Genomic DNA, 24,982 nt, shown 5'->3' with positions numbered 1-24,982 from the left:
TTATTAGAGCCACCTCTTTGAAACTGCTTGTATGTATTTGCTCAGATGTTATTGGGACATTGTTATATGACATTGTCTTTCAGAAGACTCACAATTAATGTGTATCTATTATTTCGGTACTTTAATTATGGTGCTCCTGAGTGGTTTTTGATTTATTCATTTATTACACAAATATTTATTGTCTATATGTACTATAAAGAACATATTATTGCATACATTTTCTAAAAGATCCAGTAGATTCTCTGACTCTTGCAACTTCTCATGTGTTCCTATTTTCTAGGAAGCTCAAATCCAGATGTGACCTCCCCCCACCACATCTAGCAACTGTACAGGACGGCATAGTGTGCATTATGTTCAGTTCTCTCATTTCTAGATTTATCTTTCTTACCTTTGCCTTTTTGCTCCATTCACTCATTTGTTTTTGTAAATTTTATTGTTATTTATATGCTATAAATCTTTTTATTATTTAATGAAAGGTTAAGCATAAGCAAATTAATGAATATCTAAATCTTTTGAGGATGAGGTTAGAAATGCACTCCCTCCCGTATTTATTAAAGTAATTAGTAAATAAAGGATAATCCATGTAAATCACACTGTTACCCATAAAGTTCTATCTGAATTAAGTAAATATAAATAAGAACAGCTATGATCAGATTTGCACAGTTTAGTTTTCCATATTTGTCTTTCCCAGTGCTGAAAATAGAAGGCTTTAAAAGTTTCTTACCTCATGGTGTTGGATCAAGAAAAGCTTGACATCACTGGCTCAGTATTTGACGCTAGATTGAGTTCCTTATGGGAAACCATTTGAAATGAAGCCATTGTGAACCCATCCTAAGAATGTCAGTCTGAGGCATGATATCTGCTTATGGGTTATGTTTATTTATGTTCTCCAAATTATTAGCATGGTGATCTTTCTTTCTCCTGTGGCTACTAATGAAGACATTTTATTATACATATTTCAGTGTCTAGAGAATTTCAGTCTTGCATACTGCCTGTTCTCTTGCTATCAGCTCTGTAAAGTGAACGAAGAAACCCCTACTGCAGGCCTGATGCCTAAAATCTGCACAACATACTAAGTCTTTGAGCCAACTTGGATTGGATGCTATGATCTTAGTTTTTTTTGTTGTTGTTGTTTTTTTTTGGCAGTGGGGAGGGGGCTGGGTTAGGGGGCAGTTCTCTCCCTTCCTTTAGTAAATCTGAAAGAAGAATAAAGAAAAATCAGCAGTGTTAAGTGTGCTTGCTCAACTCAAAAATAAGACAAGGGGCTGCCTATCTTTGTACACATATATGTATATAAGAGAGGGTACAAAAAGCATACATTTAAGATATGAAAACAGAACTTGATAACCCACTAGTGGTGTCTAAACAATGAAAACACTATTAATTTGGTAAGTTTCAGGGTGCTATTTTGCCTTTCTTTAAATTTTTCTTGGAACTTCTCACTTTTGTTACCTGAGATTAAAATATTGCAAAATAAGCAACACTGTGCAATGATTCTGGATGAGGATGAGGTCAGACCACTGCATCCAGCTGACACCTCATAGTGGAGTACTAATAAACTGTATTAGACCAAAATATTCAGTTTTCCACTGTTTGCAAAAAAATTTCATGCGGTTGCCAAAGTTATGAGTGGTCATTATCTCACTTAAATGTTTTGTCCAGAATGGGGTGGGTCTGGGAACTCAGTGACCTAAACATTGCCTTCCATGACACTTCTCTAATAATTAACATAGGGGTACTTGGGAAATAGTCTCTGAAAAATAATAGCCCTTTACAGCAATTCTTGTTGATGCATCAGGACAGAGGTTTAGGTTTAGCCTCTTGCTGTCATTTATGGTATGTCTGTTTCTTTGTGTGCACAGTTAAAAACACATGTACATATACATACCTACACACATGCATGCACACATTTTTGCAGACTCGTATGTCAATGACTGCAGTCTAAGGTCGCCTATCTGTAAACTACATTGGAACTATTAGCAAACCATTATGTGTTTCATCGATTCATCAGCATTTATTGTGCATCTCAAATGTCTGATACTGGGCTGAGCATCAGAAATATCAAGATTAATAAAACACAGGTTCTCGGGTAGCCCAGGATGTTGTGTGGAGATAGACGTGTTAATAAACTCAATATAAGTTATATAACAATTTGAATTGGGTATACATGAAAAAAAACAAAATAATAGTGGCTTAGACACATAAAGGATTTATTCTCTCACAAAAAAAAAAAAGATGTAATCCGTCCAAGTGTGGTTCAGGAAACAGGATCTTTCACTCTTTCTGCTCTGCCATTCTGAGTACAAGGCTTCCATTCTCAAGATTGTCTCATTTCCAAGATGGCTGCTAGAGCTAGCAGGAAGGTAGGAAGGCAGAGGGCAGAAAAGGCATTCCCCAGCTAAGTCGGCTTCTTTTAAGTAGCCTTCCCAGAAGCCTCACACAACACTTCTACTTTTATTTCAGTAATTATGATTTGTTCTCATGACCAATGAGAAATGTATTATTTTAACTGCATATAATGCTAACCCAGACAAAATTGGCATCCAGTACAAGAAAAATAAGAGAAGATGGATATTTGATGACAACCAGAAACCTCTGCCACATGGAGGTATGAAGAAACGGCTATGGAAACATACAGCAATAAGGCAGTTACCTCTGGAATCTGGACAGGCTTTCTTGAGCAGACACCTAATTTGGGATTTGAAGGATGAGTAGGAGTTTGCCAATTAAAGAATAGGGAAAGAGTATTCTAGGCAAAAATAATAGCATGTGCACAGAGGGCCAATTAAGCCCATTTTTGTATTTCTGTTTATTTTTCTCTCTGTTATTAATAGTAGGTCTTAAAGTAACAACTAATTTTAATTAATCTAATAGTTACTCAAAATCAACAGATTAAGATATGTCAAGTGTGATTATCCTGATATCTCTGCAAACAATTTTCCACTTGGACCAAAGTAAGAACATTTTATCTGATATAAAGTATTCCACATTTTAAAAATAATTGAGTTAGAAGATTTTGGCATCTTGAAGAGGAATTGATAACAGAGAAAAGGAAGAAAAAAAAAACAATGTGTCAGGGAGATGTTTGTCTTTTAAATTCTGAAGCTAAACAAAGCCCATTTAAAACTGACTTGGTTCATATCCTGGGGTCCATAAACCCACACTGAGAGCACTAAGTCAAGCGTCTAGCCAAGTTACTCTTAAAGTATGTCACCTCCTATTTAACTATTCCTAATATTACTGTTGCTTTGGATCTGTGAAGCTGAATTGTTCTTTACTTAAAATGGTTTTGGAACCATAAGAAATCTTTAGACTTAGAGAGAGATTTTCATGATTATCTCCTTTGGCTCCATTAGAGGCATCAGAGTCCATTAAAAATTTTCCAGAGAAACTTAAATCCTTTGAGAAACCTGAAATTCCTATAGTTTAAGGAGTAAACCCAGTCAGATTTGGGATGCCTGAGAGTGGAAATTCCTGTGCCCAATGCCTGTGCTGTCCTTCCACATAGTCAAGGATCTTGTCAGATTAAGTCCTCTTCAATCCCAAAAACCACAACAATAGTAGAGTCAATAATGCTTTGAATGTTGCCTAAATTAAAACTGTCATGCTTTCTCAAAGGATTTGGTCCCTCCAAGGCAATTAGGTTATCAGTTTTCTGATTTTTTTTTCTTTTTTTTTTTTTTGGCCAACTTGGTTTTTTGCTCTCCAATTAGTTAGTATCCAGGCATTTCTAAAGGACATGGTGGACCTCATGTGACACCTCCCTTCCATTGTTAACTCTGACTCTTCATTCACATCTCAGCTCAAAAAAGTCTCTCCCTAAGAGAAATCTTCTCTTGCCTCCCTAACCAAATTGAATTCTTCATATTTTATGTTCTCAGAGTGTCATGTGTCTGTGTTTTATACCTTTTTTCATGATTATCATTTTACACTTATTGTGTGTGATGATTTGGGCACTATCTCCCTCTGCCACTACATTGTAAAGTCTCGTGAGAGTGGACCCATAGATGCTGAAATTCACCATTGAATGTTGCTCCTAGCACAGTGGCTGGCCCATAGCAAGTCCTCAATAAATATTGCCTAACTGGTTAAATGAATTCTTTTCTAAATAAAGTACTTCTGTAATCCCATTTCACACTGTACTCAGAATATAAGAGTGAATACAGAATTGATCAGCTCATGGGCGAGCCCATCTACAGATATGAATTTTGAAAATAATTTTACTGCAGTTATGTAGAAATACACCAAAGAAGTCTTAAGCCAGCACATGCTTGGCACTGCAGGGATGAAATTCGGTTGCTTTCTGAAGTGGCCTCACTGCAGCCTCTGAATAGATTGAGCCAAACTGCTCCTCAGCTACACTGAACCCATAGGGATAGAGCCCATCTGCCTTTGTCCCTGACTTTAGAACTCAGCACCATGTTTTCCTGACATCTTTGCATTTAAAAAAAAATGTACAGTTATTGAAGGGGCTGTTGCTTTTCATCTATTTTTAAAAGATGTTCATTTGTTATTAATGAAAAAACACACATTACCACGTTTTAAAAATAGAGTACATATATAACACAATGTTAAATAATTATGTTTTTAAACCTTCGTCTAAACATGTGTTTGCAATTATTATTAATAAAAGGAATAAAAAAGAAAATCAAGCCTCAAGCCTCTGGTCATATTAGCAACCAGATTTTCGAAAGGCAAGACGAACTGTGAGGACTTTATGAAGAGAAGCCATAAGTCCCTTCAGTTGTCACTACCATTATCATTTTATTTTGTCAAAGAGAGTAATTGAAATAGTTTGAGAGTGGAATAAATCTTTCCATATTTGATCTAACTAGAACTGTAAGGCATACAACCTTGGCATAGTTTGGATTTGAATTTCTAAAACTCAGATATTAGAAAGTAAAGAGGAAAGGCCCAAATGGCATTGCCCACATACTTTATAAAAGCCTGTGATGTTGTTAAGCCTGATTTGGACCAGGCATAAATGTTTCACTAGAAGTCTTTAGAACTTGGCTGCTTATTAGCTAAGTGACCTTGGGTAAGACTCATGGCCTCAACTATAGAATGGAGATATCTTACTTGCATGGCTCTTTTGAGAATGAATGAGATATTTGTACTGTGCCTGGTACAGGACAGGATAAGGCAAATGACAGGGTCTTAGTGGTATTCATCCCTGCTGCCCTTCACGCAACCCTCCTCTTACACACACACACACACACACACACTAAGTTTGTATCTGTCTGCTGATTCTCTTATCTTTTTTAAGCTGGAGTGCTAGCTAGAAAAGGAAGTATTTTCCTTATCACTCAGCAAATATTTTTTGAGGGCCTACAATTGACCAAGCACTGTTCTCACTGCTTGGAATACATTAATTAACCCAATATACAAATCACCCACCCTTATGCAGCATACATTCTAACGAACCATGTGGAACATGGAGATCATTTATAAAATGTTTCCTGCTACCATTACCTCTTGGTTGTAGTTTTTGTCATTTAAGTGAATCATAATTATTAACATAGGAGTTATTCTTGAGTTAAGGCCCTAAAACATCAATAATTCAGGATCTTCTCGTCTCTCTTACTTTCTCCCCATCATTCCCTACCCTGCTCCCTATTCTCTCTCATTCTCTTTCTTTTACCCTTCTTTCTATTTGTATATCTGAATTTTGAAAACATCTTTACCCATGCTACCTTTTTCTCTTTCTTAGCTTGATTCAAATTCCAGTTGAATTCAGTCACCTTCACGGGAAGTATGTTTTAGGCCCCTCAGGGATGAAGGGAGGGTTATTTCGTGGTGATTGGCCTCATAATGGATTTTGCCATCGGTAGGTGCTTGGTTGAATTACACATCTCTCTTTCTTGTTAGATTGTTGGCTGCGATCACCAGCTGGGAAGCACCGTCAAGGAAGATAACTGTGGGGTCTGCAACGGAGATGGGTCCACCTGCCGGCTGGTCCGAGGGCAGTATAAATCCCAGCTCTCCGCAACCAAATGTAAGACACACAGAGACAGGCTACCTTTGGACTTATTGACTTATCCTCTCCTGGCTTAGGTCTGGCCCCACTAAACAGCCAGGGAACAACACCTCCACCAAAATGATGATGAACCTGAAAATGTAGAAGGCTTCATGCTCTGGCATGTGAATTAGCTTAGGTGGGACAAGTCAGGTTACCAGCTGCAGTACCAAAGAGGAAGCCTGTCCTTCTGAGGCACATCAGAAGTGAACCAGACATGGGGCTACAAATACTTTCTGTACAAACATGAGCTTTGCTATCCAACATGAGGACAGACTGTATCCCAGCTCCTGCGTGATGTGTAGTGTGCTATGCCTGGTGGAAGATAGCGAGGAGAGTGGGAAGATAGCACAAATTCACTCCTGTCACTGTGAAGTCACATGGCCTTCATTTACAAGGTGGTCTTTGGTCAGTACTAAAACAAGTCCTTTCAGAATTAATGTAGGGGTGTGATTACATGAAGTTTTGGTTTTTTGGTTTTTGGGTTTTGGTGTTTTGTTTTTGTTTTTTTTGTTTGTTTGTTTTTGACTGAGTCTGTTATGCTGTCGCCTAGGCTAGAGTGCAATGGGGCAGTCTCAGCTCACTGCAACCTCCGCTTCCTGGGTTCAAGTGATTCTCCTGCCTCAACCTTGCAAGTAGCTGGGATTACAGATGCATGCCACCACACCCAGCTAATTTGTGTATTTTTAGTAGAGACAGGGTTTCACCATGTTGGCTGGGCTGGTCTTGAACTCCTGACCTCAAGTGATCCACCCACCTCAGCCCCCCAAAGTGAGGGATTACAGGCATGAGCCACTGTGTCCAGCCTATATGAAGCTTTTTATTGACCTTTGTGTCCTGATATCTCAATATTAGCCAAAAAAAAAAAAGTGTGCTTATTATACAGGTACTTGCTGAGAATTTCACACAATCGTCACATGTAATTGTTATAACAACCTCATGAGCAAAGTACTATTAGTCCCCATGTTATGGATGAGATAACTGAAGCTTAGCCAGATTATGGGACTTGCACAGAGTCACACAGTTGTAATGGAGCCAAGATTTGAGCTCAGAGTCTGATTCCAGAGCCTAAGCACTTACTTGTTTCCCTGGACTGGTCACAGCCCCGCTGATAGTCTCTGTGGTGGGACATTTGCAAAGCAGATAGATGGATCAAGGGAAGGTGCCTCAGATGTCTGCCCAGTCACGTCCTGCTAGGATAGATGGTACAAGTTCTCATGGTACCTACGCCAAAAATGGAGTCATTAATCTGAGGCATTTTATGATACACAGTCTGACAATCACTATTCTAGGCACTGCAGCAGATACAGATAGAAATAAGACAGCCCTTGTATTAAGGACATGCATTTTTAGAATTATTTTGACATTGCTTGGCATATTGTCTCCAGATTTTGCTACTATGCAGAATCCTTCAATAGATCCCTGATTGAGTATTTCTTTCCATACGTCTCTCTGGTTTGGGAAATGAGAATGAATATCTTTACTGAATGTGTTTTGTTATCTTTACTTGTTGACTAGCTGGAGGAAAACAATTGACATATGGAGAGTTTGTTGCTTTAAATGGACTTACAGGTCAAGGAAGAAAGGCAGATGCAGTTATTCTGACATGCAGTGGAGAAATACTCTCAGAAGTCCTGAAAAGGCAGCTTGCCAAAGGATTAGCCTCGAGGTAAAAAGAGGAGGCAGAAAGAAAGAATGGGGACTTACAAACACATGAAAAATTGGAGATACAATTTTTAGTTTAGGGAACTCTGTACATTCTAACTCCCTTGGAAGCAGTCGAAAATGTAATTCTGCAAAAAAATAAAATAAATTCAAAAGATTCTGGCATATTGAATAAAGAATGAGGTAACTTAGACTTTGATATAATACATTCAGGTGAGATTTTTCTTTGGTCATGTGTGTTGGTAGCTTCTTCCATAAGACGAAAAATTTCTAAAGTTAGAAGATGGAAACCAGAAATGGATAGAGGCATAATTCTTTTGTAAATCATGGTTGGATGTTAGAAAAGAGTTACGTTTAGAAGATCACTCTTAAGAACTCTTCATGGAATGCTAAAAGAATTAAAATCCTCTAATTATTTCTGTCATGTAACTGAATCAGTGTTCATTATCTAGGAATCTAGGAATTACTGTTAGGTACAAAAGGAAATGTCATGCATGTGTGCAGTAATGGCTGTATAGTGTCCTGGGAGCATGTTTTTAATGGTAAAGATGCTTCTTTATTCTGATGCCCATACCTTCTTGTTCTCATAGAGGAGCTAGACTACTGTGCCCAGATAGACATTCCTCTTACCCTACTGTTAGGGAGGGATGGGTGACCTCTAGGGCCTGAATCACAAAACAAAGATGGAGAAGCTCCTAAGGAACAAACTGAAGCAAATTGAAAGCCCTATATCTCCAAGTCTGCAAATAAATACCTCAATGAAAAGTGCCCTATTCAAGACCGACAGTGGGTAAATTATATAATACACAACCTGATGATTATACATAATGACAAAATGCAATTGATTCGTTTACCTTAGCACTGATGATGCCTCATGACAAAATGATTGATATCAATAAAGCCCACCATATGCATGCACCTCACCACAATCTATAGCAGATGCTGAACAAACTGCCTCACTTATGTTTCTCCACCCTGGAAGAATCTTGCATCTTATATTTACAGACTGTGAGGTGACCCACTGGCAGGGAACATGAGGCTGCTCTGCAGGGCCCAGTGGAGCAGCCAGGTGAGCAGTTCTCCACGCCTGGAGGAGTCCTGCCAGATCTCTCCCCTGTCTTCTGCCAAAAGACACTGTCAGCTCGCCACATGCTCTCTTCAAACTTCTGGCACTCAGATTCCCCACATTGAACTCATTTTCTTTCTGAACTTATATCCAAGTTTTTTTTTTCCCCGTACATTATCAAGCCTCAGAGGAACAAAGCAAAAACAGGAGAGTGGAGAAAGACCATGATAGAACGTGCCAGAAGGATAAAGAGAAGTAGGAAAAGTTTATCAAATGGCTGCCATTTGCTGGTGATTTTTTTTAAATCATCTTTTTATTAAAAGACATTACAATTGCCTAATACAAATACAGACAATGGAAATAGAGCAAGATCAAAGTACTCTTTCTCCTTTCTTAAAGGAAAAGACTACCCACTGGTAGCGCTCAGCCTTTTCATTTTTCCTAGTTACTTCTCAACTCCCCCAGCCCAATAAAAATAGTCAAATATAGCTGACATTACCTTGCTTTTGATTCTTAAAATTTAAAAGCTCATTTCTCACAAGATTTATTGACTTATACTATATTATATATTTTCCAAGTATACTCAGAATATTCTTAGGGCTAGAGCCAGCCTATTTGCTATCAGTTTGATATTTCCAGCTTTGCAGAGCTCTCATCTGTATCTGTATGTTTTGAAATCACCTGGAGATCCTACAGCTCTCTCTCTACCTTCCTTGTATGGTGAGGTCACTTAACTAATTTATATCAAGATAAAATTAAGCTTTTAATACTTAAAAATGTGCTTCTCAGACTGTGGCTTATGCTGATGTATAATGGCTATGGGTACACATATTCTTGGACTATCATTCTAGCTCAAAGATTTTGAGGTAAAGTACACTTATAATAAAACAAGGGCCTCTATGTTATAAAGTACAAAATACATATGGATTTTTTAAAGAAAGCACAAAACATTAAAGAAATTTCCGCTTGCCCCTGGCTGCTTCAGGCTATCCTCACAAGCCACTCAAGGACATATTCATTCAACAGCACATATTTAATGGGCACCTGCTCTATGCTGAGGAACTGTTCTAGGTGCTGGAAACAGCACAGAACAAAACAGACAAAATCCATTTATCTTCCTAGGAGCCATGGAAAAAACAAATCAGAGCAGGAGAACAGGAAATGGGTATAGGCTGCCAGCCACAGGTGATGCAGGGAAGCTGCAATTTTCAGTAAATTAATAAAGAAAGGACTCACTGATAACATGGCATTTAAACAAGGATCTAAGGGAAGTGAAAAGGGGTCACCATGCAGAAGTCAGGGAGAAGAAAATTCTAGGAAAAGAGAAAAGCAAGTGCAGACGTCCTGTGGTATTTGCATTTGGGATATATTTCATGAAGAACAAAGAAGCCAGTGTGACTAAAATGAGGTGAGTTTCAAAAAGGCTAGAGAAAATGATATGAGGCTGGGGGAAGAATGGCACAGATATTGTGGGGTTTTGTAAGTCTGAATGAAATGGGAAGTTGTTGGAGGATTTTGAACAGAGGAATGACTTGATCAGATTTCTGCTATACTGAGAATAGACTGTAGTTGGAAAGATATTACACTAAGCCAGGCCACAGATGACAATGGCTTGGACTGCACCAGTAGCTGTGGAAATGATGAGAAGTGATCCAATTCTAGATATACTGCACCTGTATTTATTCTTTCTTTCTTTCTTTATTTTTCTGTCTTTTCTTTTCTTTTCTTTTTCTTTATTTCTTCTTTTTTTCTTTTTTTGTAACAGGGTCTCACTCTGTCACTGAGGCTTCAGTGCGGTGGCACAATCACAGCTCAGCTCATTGCAGCCTTGACCTCCTGGACTCAGGTGATCCTCCCACTTCAGCCTCCCTGAGTAGCTGGGATTACAGGTGCACACCATCATGCCTGACTAATTTTTGTATTTTTAATAGAGATGGGGTTTTGCCATGTTGGCCAGGCTGGTCTCAAACTCCTGGCCTCAAGTGATCTGCCCACCTCAACCTCCCAAAGTGTTGGGATTACAGGTGTGAGCCACAGCACCTGGCCAGCATTTTAAATTTTAGCCATTCTTATCAGTGAGTTGTGGTATTTCATATTTGTTTTTATTTGCATTTTCCTAATGGCTAATAATGTTAAAATCTTTTCATGTTGTATTATCTTGCAATTGCTGCTGTAACTAATTACCACAGACTAAGTGATTTAAAGCAACACAAATTTATTATTTTATTTATTTATTTATTTATTTTTTGGTTCTGGGGGCATCAGAAAACTGAAATAGGTTTCACTGGGCTAAAAACAAGGTGTTTGCAGAACACAGCTCTGGAAGCATTGAGGGAGTATTTCTTTTTCTTCAATTTTGATTTTCCTGCTCCTGGAGCCTATGCACATTCTCTGGCATCTTCAAAGTCAGTAGCATAGTATCTTCAGATCTCTCTCTGACTCAAGCTTCCTCTTCTGCCTGCCTCTTCTATATTAAAGAATGTTTGTGATTACATTGATTCCACTCAGATCATCCAGGATAATCACGTAATTTTAAGGTGCCCTGATTAGCAATCTTAATTCCATTAGCAACCTTAATTCCCCCTTGCCACATAATAGTACACATTCACAGATTTAAGGACATATTTGGCAAGGGAGAGGGATACGTTAGTCTACTTACCACAGTGTGCTTTGTTCATCTTTTGCATAGTGTCAGTTCAAGTCTTTTGCTCATTTTTAAAAAATCTGTTGCTTGACTTTCTCTTGTTGAGTTTTGGGAGTTCTTTATATATTCTAGGTACAAGTCCTTTGTGGGATATTTGAATTGGAAATATTTTCTCCATCATAGCTTTTTTCTTCAAAATTGCTTAATGTTATCTTTCACAGAGCAAAAGCTTTTCATTTAGATGAAGACCAGGCTATCATTTTTTCTCTTTTATGGCTTGTGCTTTTAATGTCATGTCTAAGAAGTTCTTGCCTAAGACCAGGACACAAAGATTTTCTCCTACGTTTTCTTGCAGAAATACATTTCACCTTTAGATCAGTGACCTATTTTCAGTTATATTTTGTATAAGGTATAAGTTTGATAGGTAGTTTGAATTTTTTTTCATATAGATGCCCAATTCTTCCAGTACCATTTGTTGAAAAGACAGCCTTTTCTCTTTTGAATTGTCTTTAAACCCTGTCAAAAATCTATTGCCATTTCTGTGTGGGTCTGTTTCTGGGCTCTATTCTGATATGTGCCTGTCCCTTCATCAATACTCCATTTTTTTATTACTGTGGCTTTAAGGTAAATCTTAAAATGAGGTAGTGTGATTTCTCCAACTTTGTTCTTGTTTTCAAATTCATTTTGGCTATTCTATTCTGGGTCTTTGCCTTTCCATATAAATTTTACTATCTGCTTGTCCATATCTACAAAAAGTCTTGCTGGGATTTTTTTGTGTTAATTCTACAGATTGATTTGGAGGGGGTAGGAATTGGCATCTTTAGCATGTTAAGTCACTCAATCTATAAGGTATGAGAATTTGATGTCTCTGTTTATTTAGGTCTTATTTTATCTCTTTGATTAGCCTTTATTAGCTTTCAGCATGAAGATCGCATACACTTTATATGATTTACATCTGTTGTATTTTTTGTAACTATTGCAAATGGCATTATATTCTCTTTTTTAAAATTATAGATGGGGTTTCTGTATGTTGCCCAGACTGAAGTGCAGTGGCTATTCACAGATGTAATCATAGCACACTACAGACCCACACTCCTTAGCTCAGCTCACTGCCTCAGCCTCCCAAGTAGCTGGAACTACAGGAGTTACTGCACTTGGCTTGGCATTGTATTCTTTATTTCCATGTCCAATTATATATTGCTAGTTCATAGAAACATGATTGATTTTTGTGTGTTAGCCATGTATTATGTAAACTTGATAAACTCAATACCTCTGAGTTTTTTGGTAGATGACTGGGATTTTCTCAATAAACAATCATGTTGTTTACAAGTAAGAGTGGTTTGGCCTCTTTTCAATTTGTAAGCCACTTTTTTTTGTAGTCTTATTGTACTGGCTACGCATGCAATACAATAGTGAATAGGAATGATGACAATGGAGATCCTTATCTTATTCCCAATCTTAAGAGGAAAGCATTCAGTTTCTCACCATTGAGTATGATGTTAGCTGTAGGTTTTTATAAATGCCTTTTATCAGATTGAGGAAGTTCCCTTCCTTTCCTGGTTTGCTGAGAGTTAATAACATGAAGGGATGATGAATTTTATTAAATTCTCTTTTACCTCAACTGACAAAATCATGTGGTTTTTCTTCTTTAGATTGTTATTGTGATGAATTACATTAATTGGTTTTTAAATAACCAACTCTGCATTTCTGGGATAAACTGTACTTGGTCATGGTGCATTATTCTTTATATAGATTTCTAGTTTGATTCGGCAGTATTTTGTTGAGGCTTTTTATCTGTGTTCATGAGAGATACTGGTCTGTCGTATTCTTTTTTGTATTGTCTTTGTTTGGTGTTAGTATTAGCACAAAATGGCCTCAAACGATGAGTACAGAAGTAATCTCTTGTCTTCTTTTTTTCTGGAAGAGATTGTATGGAATTGATGTTATTTCTTCTTTAAATGTTTGGTACCACGCCCCAGTGAAATTTTCTGATGTTCATAAGGATGAACATATGGAACACCATTATAGTAACTATTTTAATATCCATTCTGTGTTTGGATTGATTGATTTTTCACTTTAATATGTGCTGGTTTTTTTTTTGTTTGTTTGTTTCTTTGCATGCCTCATTATTTTTTGACTTGATGCCAGACATTACAAATTTTACTTTTTTGAGTAGTAGATATTTTTGTATTTCTGTAAATATCCTTGAGCTGTGTTCTGGGAGCAGTTAAGTTGCTGAAATCAGTTTGAACTTTTGGGGTCTTAAAATGTGGTAGACAGGACCAAAGCCATGTTTGGTCTAGAGCTAATTGTACCCTTTTACTGAGGCGGGACCTTTCTGAGTAGACTACTGAATGTTCCATGACTTACAAAGTTTGTCACTTTGGCTGATGGGATAAGATACTATTCTCAGCCCTGTATGAGCACCGTGTACTCTTCTCTGTAATTCTTTTGTGTAGTTCTTTCCCCAAGCCAGGTAATTTCCTCACACTTACGTATTGATTAGTATGCTGCTGGCTACTTTAAGGAAACCCTCTTGGGTCTCCAGAGTTGTCTTTCTGTATAGCTCTCTCCTTTCTGTTACTTTGTCCCAGAAATTCTAACTGTTTTGGTCTCCTTGGACTCTTGGCTTTGTCTACTCAATTCAGGGAATCTACTGAGCTCTACAGGCCTTCATACTTCCAAAGCTGTAGCCTAGGAACTCTATCAAGGCAGTAAGCTGGGGCAATGTTGGGCCTTATCTGATGTGTTTCCTGAGTATACAGAATTGCTGCTCTTGTTTGCCTGATATCCAATATCTTAAAAACCATGGTTTCATCTGACTTTTTGATTGTTTTAGACATAATATTAAATCTGGTTCCTGTTAGTTCATCTTTGTCAGAAGCAGAAGTCTTGGTGCTGGGCTCTCAATTCAGCTCTGCACTTACATAGAGCTAGCCAACTTTTGACTCCTACGGCAATGCAGTTAAGCACCTGTAATTCTGATTCCTCGTCTCCCTACAACCTCCACAGCCATTTGGTTCCTAGAGGTTGAATGTGTTCCAGTATTGTCTTAGAGCTTTCTCCCAAGTGGCTGACACTCATTTTGTGAGTTTGATACTGGCTGTTTTGATGTTAGCACCTGTGTAGGCAAAGGTATCTATGTCAGGATTATTGCCTGAGTGAGAGGGAATATAAGATACTACTGATTGTGAGATGTATTCTGATTTCATATATGTTAAAGTATGAAAAGTTGTCCCTCTTGGAATCAATGAAATAGAGTATTTTGACAATAGAACTTTTTAACTGATTACATATAAAGATGAAGTAGAGGATGGCTCCAAGTTTTCTGGCCTAGGCAAATGGAAGGATGAAGTTCTCCAGATGGGAATGAGGAGGGCATCTTGTTTGGCTTGTCCAGTATATATCTTCTATTGTGCAATTACAGATAAACCAGGGAGAAAATTGAAAGCCTCAGATGCTCAACTTCTTATTTTGTTGGATATATTTTAAGAGTAATAAAACTGTCATGAAGATGTAAAACATACCATTTAAACCTCCTCAAGATTGGCAGACTATTTTTATACATAGTCAATTGTATTTTAAAATGACTCTCTCATTTTTAAAAATAAAATAAAATAAAGTATCAGCTCCATAGGCATAGAGGGAAGAGTCTTTAAAAATATGAACTCATCAACGGATCTAAGAATAAGATAAACTCAGACATCAGAATAGAAAATTCTGTCTTTCAAAATATTATCCTCATCACCTTTCTCTGACACAGCTGTGAATCACGCGGAACATCCACATATGACAAGATTTTTAAATGAATATAAAATGTTCTATATAGAAAGTTGTGTGATATACATATAGATAGATATTTTTTAAAGAATTCTTTTAGGTACAATCCTTGGGAAGAATTTTCTTGAGAAAAGGCATTTGCAACCCATATCTGTGAAATGACAGAATTTATGATTCCCATGGAAATTTTGTCCATCGAATGGAGAAAGGGGTTATCTGGTATCTGAAGCAGATCATTTAGAATTGTTGATTAATAAGCTAGAAATATGTCCCGAAGACTGGCATCATGGTTCAGTCAACAAAGCCAGAATAGATTAGGGTAGATGCACTCGATCATAGAACAGTGCGCCTTTGTAGGAAACGGCACCCAGAGGAATGTGCAGCACGGTGGGAGAGGATGTGGACCCTGCCTCGCCAGCTATACTAATGGCATTAATCACCAAGGAGGCAGGTGTTGCAACCAGATTGCTCTCACATCCTAAGAGATCTTAAACATCACTCTGTACACAACATTCTAATAGATGCCAAGTAGAAGCATCTTCCAATCCATCCCAAATCATTGAGGATTTATCAGCAAGTGAGACAATTATTAATACATAAACAACTCAAAAGTGGCTTTTTATGAACATGCACAAAATGAAATTTTTAATTGTTTTTCCTATTTTGTTTTTTGTTACATTAAAAGTACTGTTCCTTAAAGTAAGTCCTAAGATATATCAGCTGATTTTAACAGATGACACATAAGAAAAAGTTTTTATGGGTAAACATCTTAGGTATACACTGGGTTAAGTAGAGTGAAATGGGTTTCTTTGGTGCAGGGTTCCTAAAAAAATGAATGAATATGCTTTGGGAATTTCATCTGTGGGGGTGTAGTATTTTGTATTTCTCCCATATTTTATCTTATATCCCTTTTTCAGGACCATCTTGTGGGGCTAGTGCTTTGTTTATCTTCTTTGTCACTGAATCCCTAGTACCTAGCATGGAGCCTGACACTAAAAGACACTCAAAAAATATTTGTGGACTAAAGTAATGAATTTGCAGATCGTTTAATGACTGGCCAGGGGTCCATCAGCCCTTTTCAGAATAATATATAAGAGAAGGCTGTGGCTTTTCCTACTTCTGTGCCATGTGCTGCCAACTGCTAGAGTTTGTACCAGTTGTATCAGCAACTGCTGAGTTGCTTCATTTCTCTTTGACTAGATGAGTGCAAGGGGCATCAGAAAATACTATTCACCTGGTCTACTTTCTCCATATACCCTCTTCCTCAACAACTTTCTAGGAGGTTCTTCTCCTCTCTTTTTTGGGGGTGTATGCAAATGTTACCACACCCTGTCTTCTTTAGGGAATATACAGATATTACAGCGTCAACCAAAAGCTAGGGCATTAATGTCCCAGTGTATGGAATGTGAGTCACTTCCCAGCAGAACAAGAGGGAGGCTGCGTGAGCTGTGTGTGGGTCAGAAGACTGCTGCTGAGCATGGCAGGGCCAAACAGAAAGCTTTCCTTTTACTTGCACTTTATTTGACCTGTGGGTAAACAAAGACTTTCTATTTCTAGAAAGTCCCATTGTTTTAACTGCTTTGAGTTTCTTTTGCAAACTTAAAAAGTCATGTCTTTATGCAAGGCGTTGAAAGCTCTGTAGGCCCAGTCTCGGCCGGGTGTGGTGGCTCACTCCAGTAATCCCAGCAGTTTGGGAGGCCAAGGCGGGTGGATCATAAGGTTAGGAGTTCAAGACCTACCTGGCCAAGATGGTGAAACCCCGTCTCTACTAAAAATACACAAATTAGCCGGGCTGCGGTGGCAGGAGTCTGTAATCCCAGCTACTTGAGGCTGAGGCAGGAGAATCACTTGAACCCAGGGGGCAGAGGTTGCAGTGAGTCAAGATCTCAATCACGCCACTGCACTCTAGCCTGGGTAACAAAGTGAGACTCTATCTCAAAAAACAAACAAACAAAAAGCTCTGTAGGCCTAGTCTTAAGTTTTTTTTTTTTTTTTTTTTTTTGGTTCCTTTTCTATATTCCCCTTACACTTTTTTTCTGTTGTTGTTCTTATGTACCACAAATTCTTAGCTCTCTGAAATTCAACAATGTATGACATTAAAAACAACTATAAGATTTTAGCATGAGTGGAATATTCAACTTTGTAGAGAACTTGATAATGTAACGTCTCCGGGGAAGGAATTGGGAGCGTGTGATTCTTTTTTCTCATTCAACAGGTAATGTGCTAGGGGCCTTGGAGAGTTGAAACACAATAAAAAAAAAAATAGTTTTTCAGTCCCTGTCCTTTAAGAGATTTGGGGTAGAGAGAGGAAAATAATGTTTGCAGAATACTTACTGTGTTCCAGGCTATACATCCATATATCTAGATTCATGTCTATATTTATATCTAGTCACGGCAATAGTATAAGGCAAGTTTTGTTCTCACTGTTTTACAAATGAGGAAACTGAAGATCAGAGAAGTCAGGTAACTTCTGAGATTCACTAATTTAAACTAAATTCTGCTAAAGATAGGATGATAATATTAAGGTTCAGAGAAATTGAGTAACAATTGGGATTATCTTATTTAACCTAAATCCTTCCAATGATAGGATAATTATGTACACTATTAAAAAAATATGTCTGAACAGGCCGGGTGCATGGCTTACCCATGCAATCTCAGCACTTTGGGAGGCCGAGGCAGGTGGATCTCTTGAGTTCAGGAGTTCAAGACAAGCGTGGGCAACGTGGCAAAACCACATCTCTACAAAATTACAAAAATCATCTGGGCGTAGTGGTGTGCACCTGCAGTCCCAGCTACTTGGGGTGCTGAAGTAGGAGGATCTCTTGAGCCCAGGAAGCTAAGGCTGCAGTGAGCTGTGATCATGCTGTGATAACGAGACCCTATCTCAAAATAACAATAATAATAATAAGGGCCGAGTACAGTGGCTCACGCCTGTAATCCCAGCACTTTGGGAGGCTGAGGTGGGCGGATCATGAGGTCATGAGTTCGAGACCAGTCTGGCCAATATAGTGAAACCCCATCTCGACTAAAAATACAAGAATTAGTCAGGCGTGGTGGTGGGCGCCTATAATCCCAGCTACTTGGGAGGCTGAGGCAGAAGAATTGCTTGAACCCAGGAAGCGGAAGTTGCAGTTGAGCCAAGATCACACCACTGCACTCCAGCCTGGACAACAGAGTGAGATTCCGCAAAAAAAAAAAAAGATATGTAAAAAAAATATATGTATATTTTATATATATAAATATATATTAAATTAAAAAGATAAGTATGAACAAAGAATCACACAGGGCTTCTGAATATGCTGGTAAATATTTTAAAACCTGCCTTTCTCTTGTCTTCTGAAGTGCCTTTCTATCCATTTGATCTTGGACTATGCATTGTACTTCCCAGAAATTTCATTTCTTCATCAGAAAATCCTCTGTGCCAATGTCACAAGTTTTGGGTGAGGGAGTAAATAGTATAATTTAGGTGAAATTTAAACTCTGCAGTACCATAAAAATATAAGATACTGTCATTACAAATGGAGTTCTGAATAAGAATGCCTGTGATGTATTTGAGATGCATGTAATATAGCTCTAATTTTTAAACATGTCTGCTTCTAATGAATTTAAGCTCAATTTATAAATAGAGTGAAAAGAAATCCATTATAAAGTGATCTGTGGTTCAATCAATTTCTAAAAAAAAAATTTTAAATAGAGTATAGCGTAGAGAAATGTTAAGAAACACCTATGGGGTGCTCACTACGTATAATATTAGGGATAGATATTGTGAAGGATATTTAAGAACTAGAAGGCATGATTTCTGCCCCTGGGGTGTTCAGAGCATACCAATATATCTTCCACTTCTCTTATCTGCTCTACTCATCCAAGATATTCTGCTGGAGAGAAGTCCAGATTTTGATGTAATAAATTCATCCTTTAAACATTATAATTTATTTTTATGTTTTAATTCAGCACAAGTGTTTTTGATCATATAAGACCAGACTTTAAAATCAAAAATGAAAAATTGCAAACCAATTTTTCAGTATATCAAAATTCCTATTTTTTAAAAGGCCAAATCCTCTAGGAGTTAACTAGTGACTAGCATCTTTGGCATATTTTATTTTGAGCAAAGTGAAAATGTTGATTCCTAAATATTGGCCTTCACATTTCAAACACTTAAAAAACCTGTAATTTTTAAGGTATGTAAGTCAGTGCCTTTATTTAGAAGGCAATCAATAATTTTGTGTCAAGTGACATGCTTTTAAGATTTTGCTTTGTTTCTCTCTAGTGGATGATACTGTTGTTGCAATTCCCTATGGAAGTAGACATATTCGCCTTGTCTTAAAAGGTCCTGATCACTTATGTAAGTAACTCCATTGTTTTCCTTTGGGAATTGGGAACTGTAGTCATTATTATTTATTTTGTGTTCCCAGAAAAGATTAAAACACAAGAATACAAATCTTTCTACTCTATCATAATATGATATTTTGAGTGCTTCTGTTTATCTTTTAGCTGCCTGATGAGATGGCAGAAACCCCTGTGGTAATTATCTTTAACCACAGTCATCCTGAAAAATACAAAATAGATGCTCCCAATGGGTTGTTCATGGGTTAAGCACATGTTTATGCTCTTGTGACTATTATATCTCATTCTCTTTCTTCTTCCTTTCCAATCTCAATCTTTTTTTGCCTTGCCTCTCCTTTTTTCTTCTTTCTTCTAACCCCCTTCTCTTTTCTTCCTTCGTTCTCTTTTTCTACCTACTTTCATATTTCATTAGTTCATCAATCCAGAGGAACATAGAAACACCAAACAACCTTAACGCTGTAGCATTTAAAGAAAACCATCATGGTGTAATTAAGCATCCCATGTTTTAAAGAAAATTCAGGGCCCTCATATCTTAAAGATAGCTACTGGGATTCAGGATTGAATGGTAATCATAACCCCAAAGATCAAATGGCAGCATGGCTCCTCCAGGGTTTGTGCAAAAATTGATCTTCAGTCATGCCAAGGCAGCAGTACAGAGCCACCTATTTCTTATTATTTAGTGTTGTTTAGATATAGACCTGTAAATTCCAAGAAAATTATAGGCTATAAACAAAGAAGAGGATGGGAGGGGATATGATAGCATTTTCTGTAAAATTCAATTTCACTGAAAAGCTTCACTTCAGTTGGTTCCTTGAGCATTTCTGATTTCCTCCACTGTGATTGTTCCTGGGTTTCCACAAAGCCATCTATCGTCTGTCCTTTCTCCCCTCCCACACAAATGCCTGTGAAACCAATTTAGATAGCAAGCATTATTTTTTAGTAGTTGGATCATGAATGAAATCATGCTAAAAAGACAAACAAGAGGAAGACAAATTGAAGCCCATAAAAGTCAAGATATCCTACAGTAGTCTTTCTAAATATAAAAATAAATACATGTCACGGAAGAGGTGGGATTTGAAAGGCCTTGTGAAGTAAAAGAATAAGTAAGGTACAGTTCAGGCAAAACCAGAAAATGCTGATTAAGTCACCTTCTATGGATTCAAGTTTGTTTCTAATCCTGAACAACCCTGTAAAATATAGTGTTCACATGTCAAAAGATAATGTATGTGCGTGTATTATTACCACTTAAATGATTCATTTTTCCCCATTTGAGAATTGGAGAGGGCTAACTTCTAATGTAACAACCCCACTCAAAATAGTACTTTTGTGAGCAGTAACAGATACTGAAATAAAATATTCAGGCCAAGATCATCACCAAGTGGGGGACTGACTCTTCATTGCGGAAGAAGGAACCCATAGGAGTAGATTTAAGAGGGAAATTTATTTTTATAAATGTATTAGTCTCCTAGATTTCCTAATTATGTGATCACAAAGAAGCTGAAGAATTGGCCTTGTTTGATTTAATTATCCTAAAGATTTGATGAAAAGCAAACTGGAATCTGCTTTTCTCTCCCAACAAACATACTATTGGTAGCATATGTATAGCTAAATTATTTTTCCTTGTGTGTTCTTTTTTTGTATTTGAAATATAATTCAGCAAAATGAATGTGGGAGTGAAGGATACCCTGTTTCTCTTTTGCCCTTCACTCCCAGAAGCTGGTTCAGTGTGAAACCAACCTTAAATATTTTGGACCAAACCAGAATAAGATGAGGCGATCTAGTCTGCCCCCTTGGCTCATCTTTAATTAGATGTACCTTGAGAAGGACAGCTGTAAGCCTCTTGATAAAATGGAATCAGATGCTCAGATCAGGCCTACAACTGCAAGATTTTTGTAAAACTAAGTTAATTGATGTCCTAGAAATATTTCTACAAGTGCCTGTGAGGCAGTTTGAGGAAGGAAGGCTGGAGGAAGGAGATTTAGTACAGTTGCTTTCCCCTGATGACAACAACGTGATTTCCTCCCTCCAATATTCCTTTGATATGCCCTGTATTTTTCGATGGGATCCCCTCTGTTCTGGGGCAAGGGAGTGAAGCCTGGCCTACTCTAGAAGAAAGGCTCCACAGACTTCATCTGAGAGTGACTAGGCATTTAATTGAACACCAAGATTTTCCAGTTGTTGATATTCCTTGCAATAGAGAACTACAAGTAGACCCCCTCTACAATAATGTAATACAAGTACTTTAGGTACTTGAGTGCCTCCAGAGACCTTAAAATTGTTTTAACCCAGAGCCCCACCCAAGCACTCCATTTTTCTGCTGAGGAATCTCTGCCAAAACCAAGCGTTCTTGTCAAGATTTGGAAACCATTAGCCTTAGTCCATCCATCTTTCTTCATGCAACATAACAGACAGTTGTTCTAAATCACCCCTCAGTCACATGAGAACTTAGTCTTCTCTGAATCACACATCATAATTACCATCATCCCCAGCATGCTCTGATTTTCTACAACAAAACATGCTTCATAGGCTTTGTCATTGGCCAAATCTGGATTTGAATGCTCCAGAAATAAAGGGTTTTTTTCTATCTTAAGCACTTATGAAATACCTTATATATGCATAAAGCTGAACTAAGTATCAAAATGGATTTTAAAAAGAGAATACTGAAAATGATAGTTCCTATTCTTATATCACTATTGTTTCTTCATTTTGAACAATAGCATCAGTGTAGTAAGTAACTAGAAAGTATAAATAAACACAGGTTAATGCACGAATATAAAGTCATACGGGTACTGAGGCAACTCAGAGATACACCCTGGATCTTGCAAAGCAAAAAGAAAACTGGAGGGTATCCTAGGCTGAGGGCCATCAAGATTGAAGTCAAAAGGAGACATATAAGAATTGGTTTAGTAAAAGGAATAGGGTTGCAGTAAAGCGGGATGCCCAAATAACATCATCTGGAGAGTCAAAGATTTTTTGACAGGAACCCTTGAATGCCTGGCTAATGACTTTTGAAATAATTTCAACTCCAGCATAAATTCCTATGTGACTCAGCAGTGCCTGTATAGTTTGTTGATATCACAATTTCAATTTTGTCAGCTATATAAAGAATGATGTGTCTCCCTTACCTAGCTCTAAACATTGTTGCATGAAATGTGCTTGCCTGTGGTTGCCCTAGGAACATCTTTCTCTCATCTTCATATGTTTGATTATATAGATCTGGAAACCAAAACCCTCCAGGGGGCTAAAGGTGAAAACAGTCTCAGCTCCACAGGAACTTTTCTTGTGGACAATTCTAGTGTGGACTTCCAGAAATTTCCAGACAAAGAGATACTGAGAATGGCTGGACCACTCACAGCAGATTTCATTGTCAAGGTGAGCCCTATTTAGATACCTCCTTTTCAAGCCACATCCCGAATGATGTTACTTATAATTTCCTGAGCAGACAGAGACTTTTGGTTCTGACATATGTTTGGAAAGCCCATTTGTTACCCAGGAAATGTTTAATCTGAGGGTGTTGAGCTAGCTGCATCCTGGACCTTATGAGAACATATGATATTTCAAGGTCATAGGAAATCTTTATTATATAATTAATACAATCTTTATTATGTAATTAATAAAATAACCCCACCTAAGAGGCCAATGTATCATAAGTTGGTGGCTATAGATTGTTTTTAAAATAGTTTGGATACAGTCGTTGACTTATATAGGCTATCCTCAGTATAAGAGAAAAACAAACCGATTATCCACCGACTTGGTCAACTGATCATGCTTCCAATGGCAAGCTCTGTTTTCTTTTGTACTGGCAAGAAAACTAAGTTGTTTCCTTCTATCAGAGCTTCCCTAGTCTTCAAGGTAATATAAAACACATTGCTGGAAGCAACATGCACATTCTGCTGGAAAAATGCACACACTAGAAGAACATTTGGGAATCACAATAAAATAAAACATATTTTTCCTTCAGTAGGTCAGGAGGACCTGAAGGATTTCAGCTGTAAAGCTGTAAAACTTGTAATGTGTCCAGGACTCCATAAATTTTTCATCATGGGACCTGGAGCCAGAGGACATTTGATTTAAGCTAAAGCTTGATGACCCCATGGCAGCTGGAAGTAAGAATGCATACAGGAAAATGCAATAGGCAGTAAGGTTGGAGGGAGAAAGGTTCCAGAATACTGTCCTCCGTCTCCATCTGCATGGTAGTTCTTTTTAATCCAGTCCAGACGCCAGCCACATGAATGTGAGCAAGAAGCTACAAGCCATCCGAGGTAGCTCACAATAGAAATGATGCTGTAGGTAGTTAAATTATTTCCGTTAAGCAAGAAAATCCAGTAAAGAAGTGAAAGATGTCTTTATTCTTTGAAGCCCTTGGAGTACCATTAAATAGACCAAGTATACTATAGTAATTTCCCTAGTGGCCTTGTGAGAGTTAATACAAATGCTGAAATTATACAACTGGATTCAAGCAATATTACTTACATTGGAACAGCTCACAGCATTGTCAAATGTGCTACATCTATCCAGTTGCCTTCTGCATATCACTGCTTGGATAACCCATAGGCACAACAAGCCCAACATGCCTAAGTTTAACTTGAGCCCCAGAAACCTGCTTTATCATCTTTATTTTTTTAAATCTTATAAATGAAGACACTGTCTGCCCAGGCAAGTCAGAAGCCTTTGATTCACCCTGATTTTCCCTTCTATATGCCACCGGTCAGACTTCATCCAAACTATCTCTCAACATTGGTTTTTCTCCTCCATCGTTGCTGCCACTGCATCAGTGCAGGCCTTTACTTTTTCTCATCTGAACAAGTACCATGGACCCTGAGCTAGTTTACCAGCCTCTGATTTCATTGCCTATGTTACCTTCAGAGTGAGTTTCCTAAAACCCCTTTCCTAATCCTTCATAACCCCTCACCTTCACTCATTGCCTCTAGGTTAGAAGACAAATCCATAACAGTATCTGCTACTCTTGTTTAGCTGGATTGTGCCCACCTTTCCAACCTCAACTTTGACTTTTCCCCTTCTGTTTCAGCCCTGAATGATGGGCAGATCCCCCAGCACCTTACGCTCTCATAACTCATTACCTTTGCAGGATGCTGTGCCCTCTACCTGGAATGCTCTTATCTTGTCTTCTTCCATTCTCTTCACTACCTCTTATTTCTTCTTCAAGATCTCCTCCTTCCAGGAGTATTCTTTGACTCTACCCCAAATTTCTGTCTGTATCTCCCCACCTCTGTGTTCCTTGAGAGAAGAAACTGAATTGTATTTGTCTTCATATCTCCATAAGAAGAACCCAATAAGCACTAACAAGTGCTGGATAAATAAAGAATTTTTGCCACACAGCAATTGTTTAAATAGAGCAGACGCTGACATCTCTATTATACCCACAAGGAAACTTAGCTTCAGGAAAGTTGACCGACTTGCCTGAGTTCACACTGATGGGAAGCCAGCACTGAAAATCACATTTCTT

At 37.9% G+C, this 24,982-nt stretch overlaps 1 protein-coding gene across 10 annotated transcripts in view; it reads left to right on the top strand.

Moving 5' to 3' along the window:
• Positions 1 to 24,982, top strand: part of ADAMTSL1 (ADAMTS like 1) — a 1,026,435-nt gene that overhangs the window by 723,605 nt on the left and 277,848 nt on the right. For 6 of the 10 annotated variants that reach the window (XM_063713990.1, XM_054521047.2, XM_024252162.3 and 3 more), the window contains 3 exons: positions 5,869 to 5,995; positions 19,439 to 19,513; positions 22,730 to 22,887. In XM_063713990.1, the coding sequence (XP_063570060.1) occupies positions 5,869 to 5,995; positions 19,439 to 19,513; positions 22,730 to 22,887 (360 nt within the window). Of the gene's footprint in view, positions 1 to 5,868; positions 5,996 to 10,512; positions 10,594 to 19,438; positions 19,514 to 22,729; positions 22,888 to 24,982 lie in introns of all 10 variants that reach the window. The other 4 variants (XM_054521046.2, XM_054521045.2, XM_063713991.1 and 1 more) reach the window with 1 other exon arrangement.

This window comes from Pongo abelii, chromosome 13 (genome assembly GCF_028885655.2).
Source record: "Pongo abelii isolate AG06213 chromosome 13, NHGRI_mPonAbe1-v2.0_pri, whole genome shotgun sequence".
In the NCBI taxonomy this organism is placed as follows: Eukaryota; Metazoa; Chordata; class Mammalia; order Primates; family Hominidae; genus Pongo; species Pongo abelii.
Note: the sequence above shows the minus strand (reverse complement) of the source record. Positions and strands in the feature narration are given on the sequence as shown.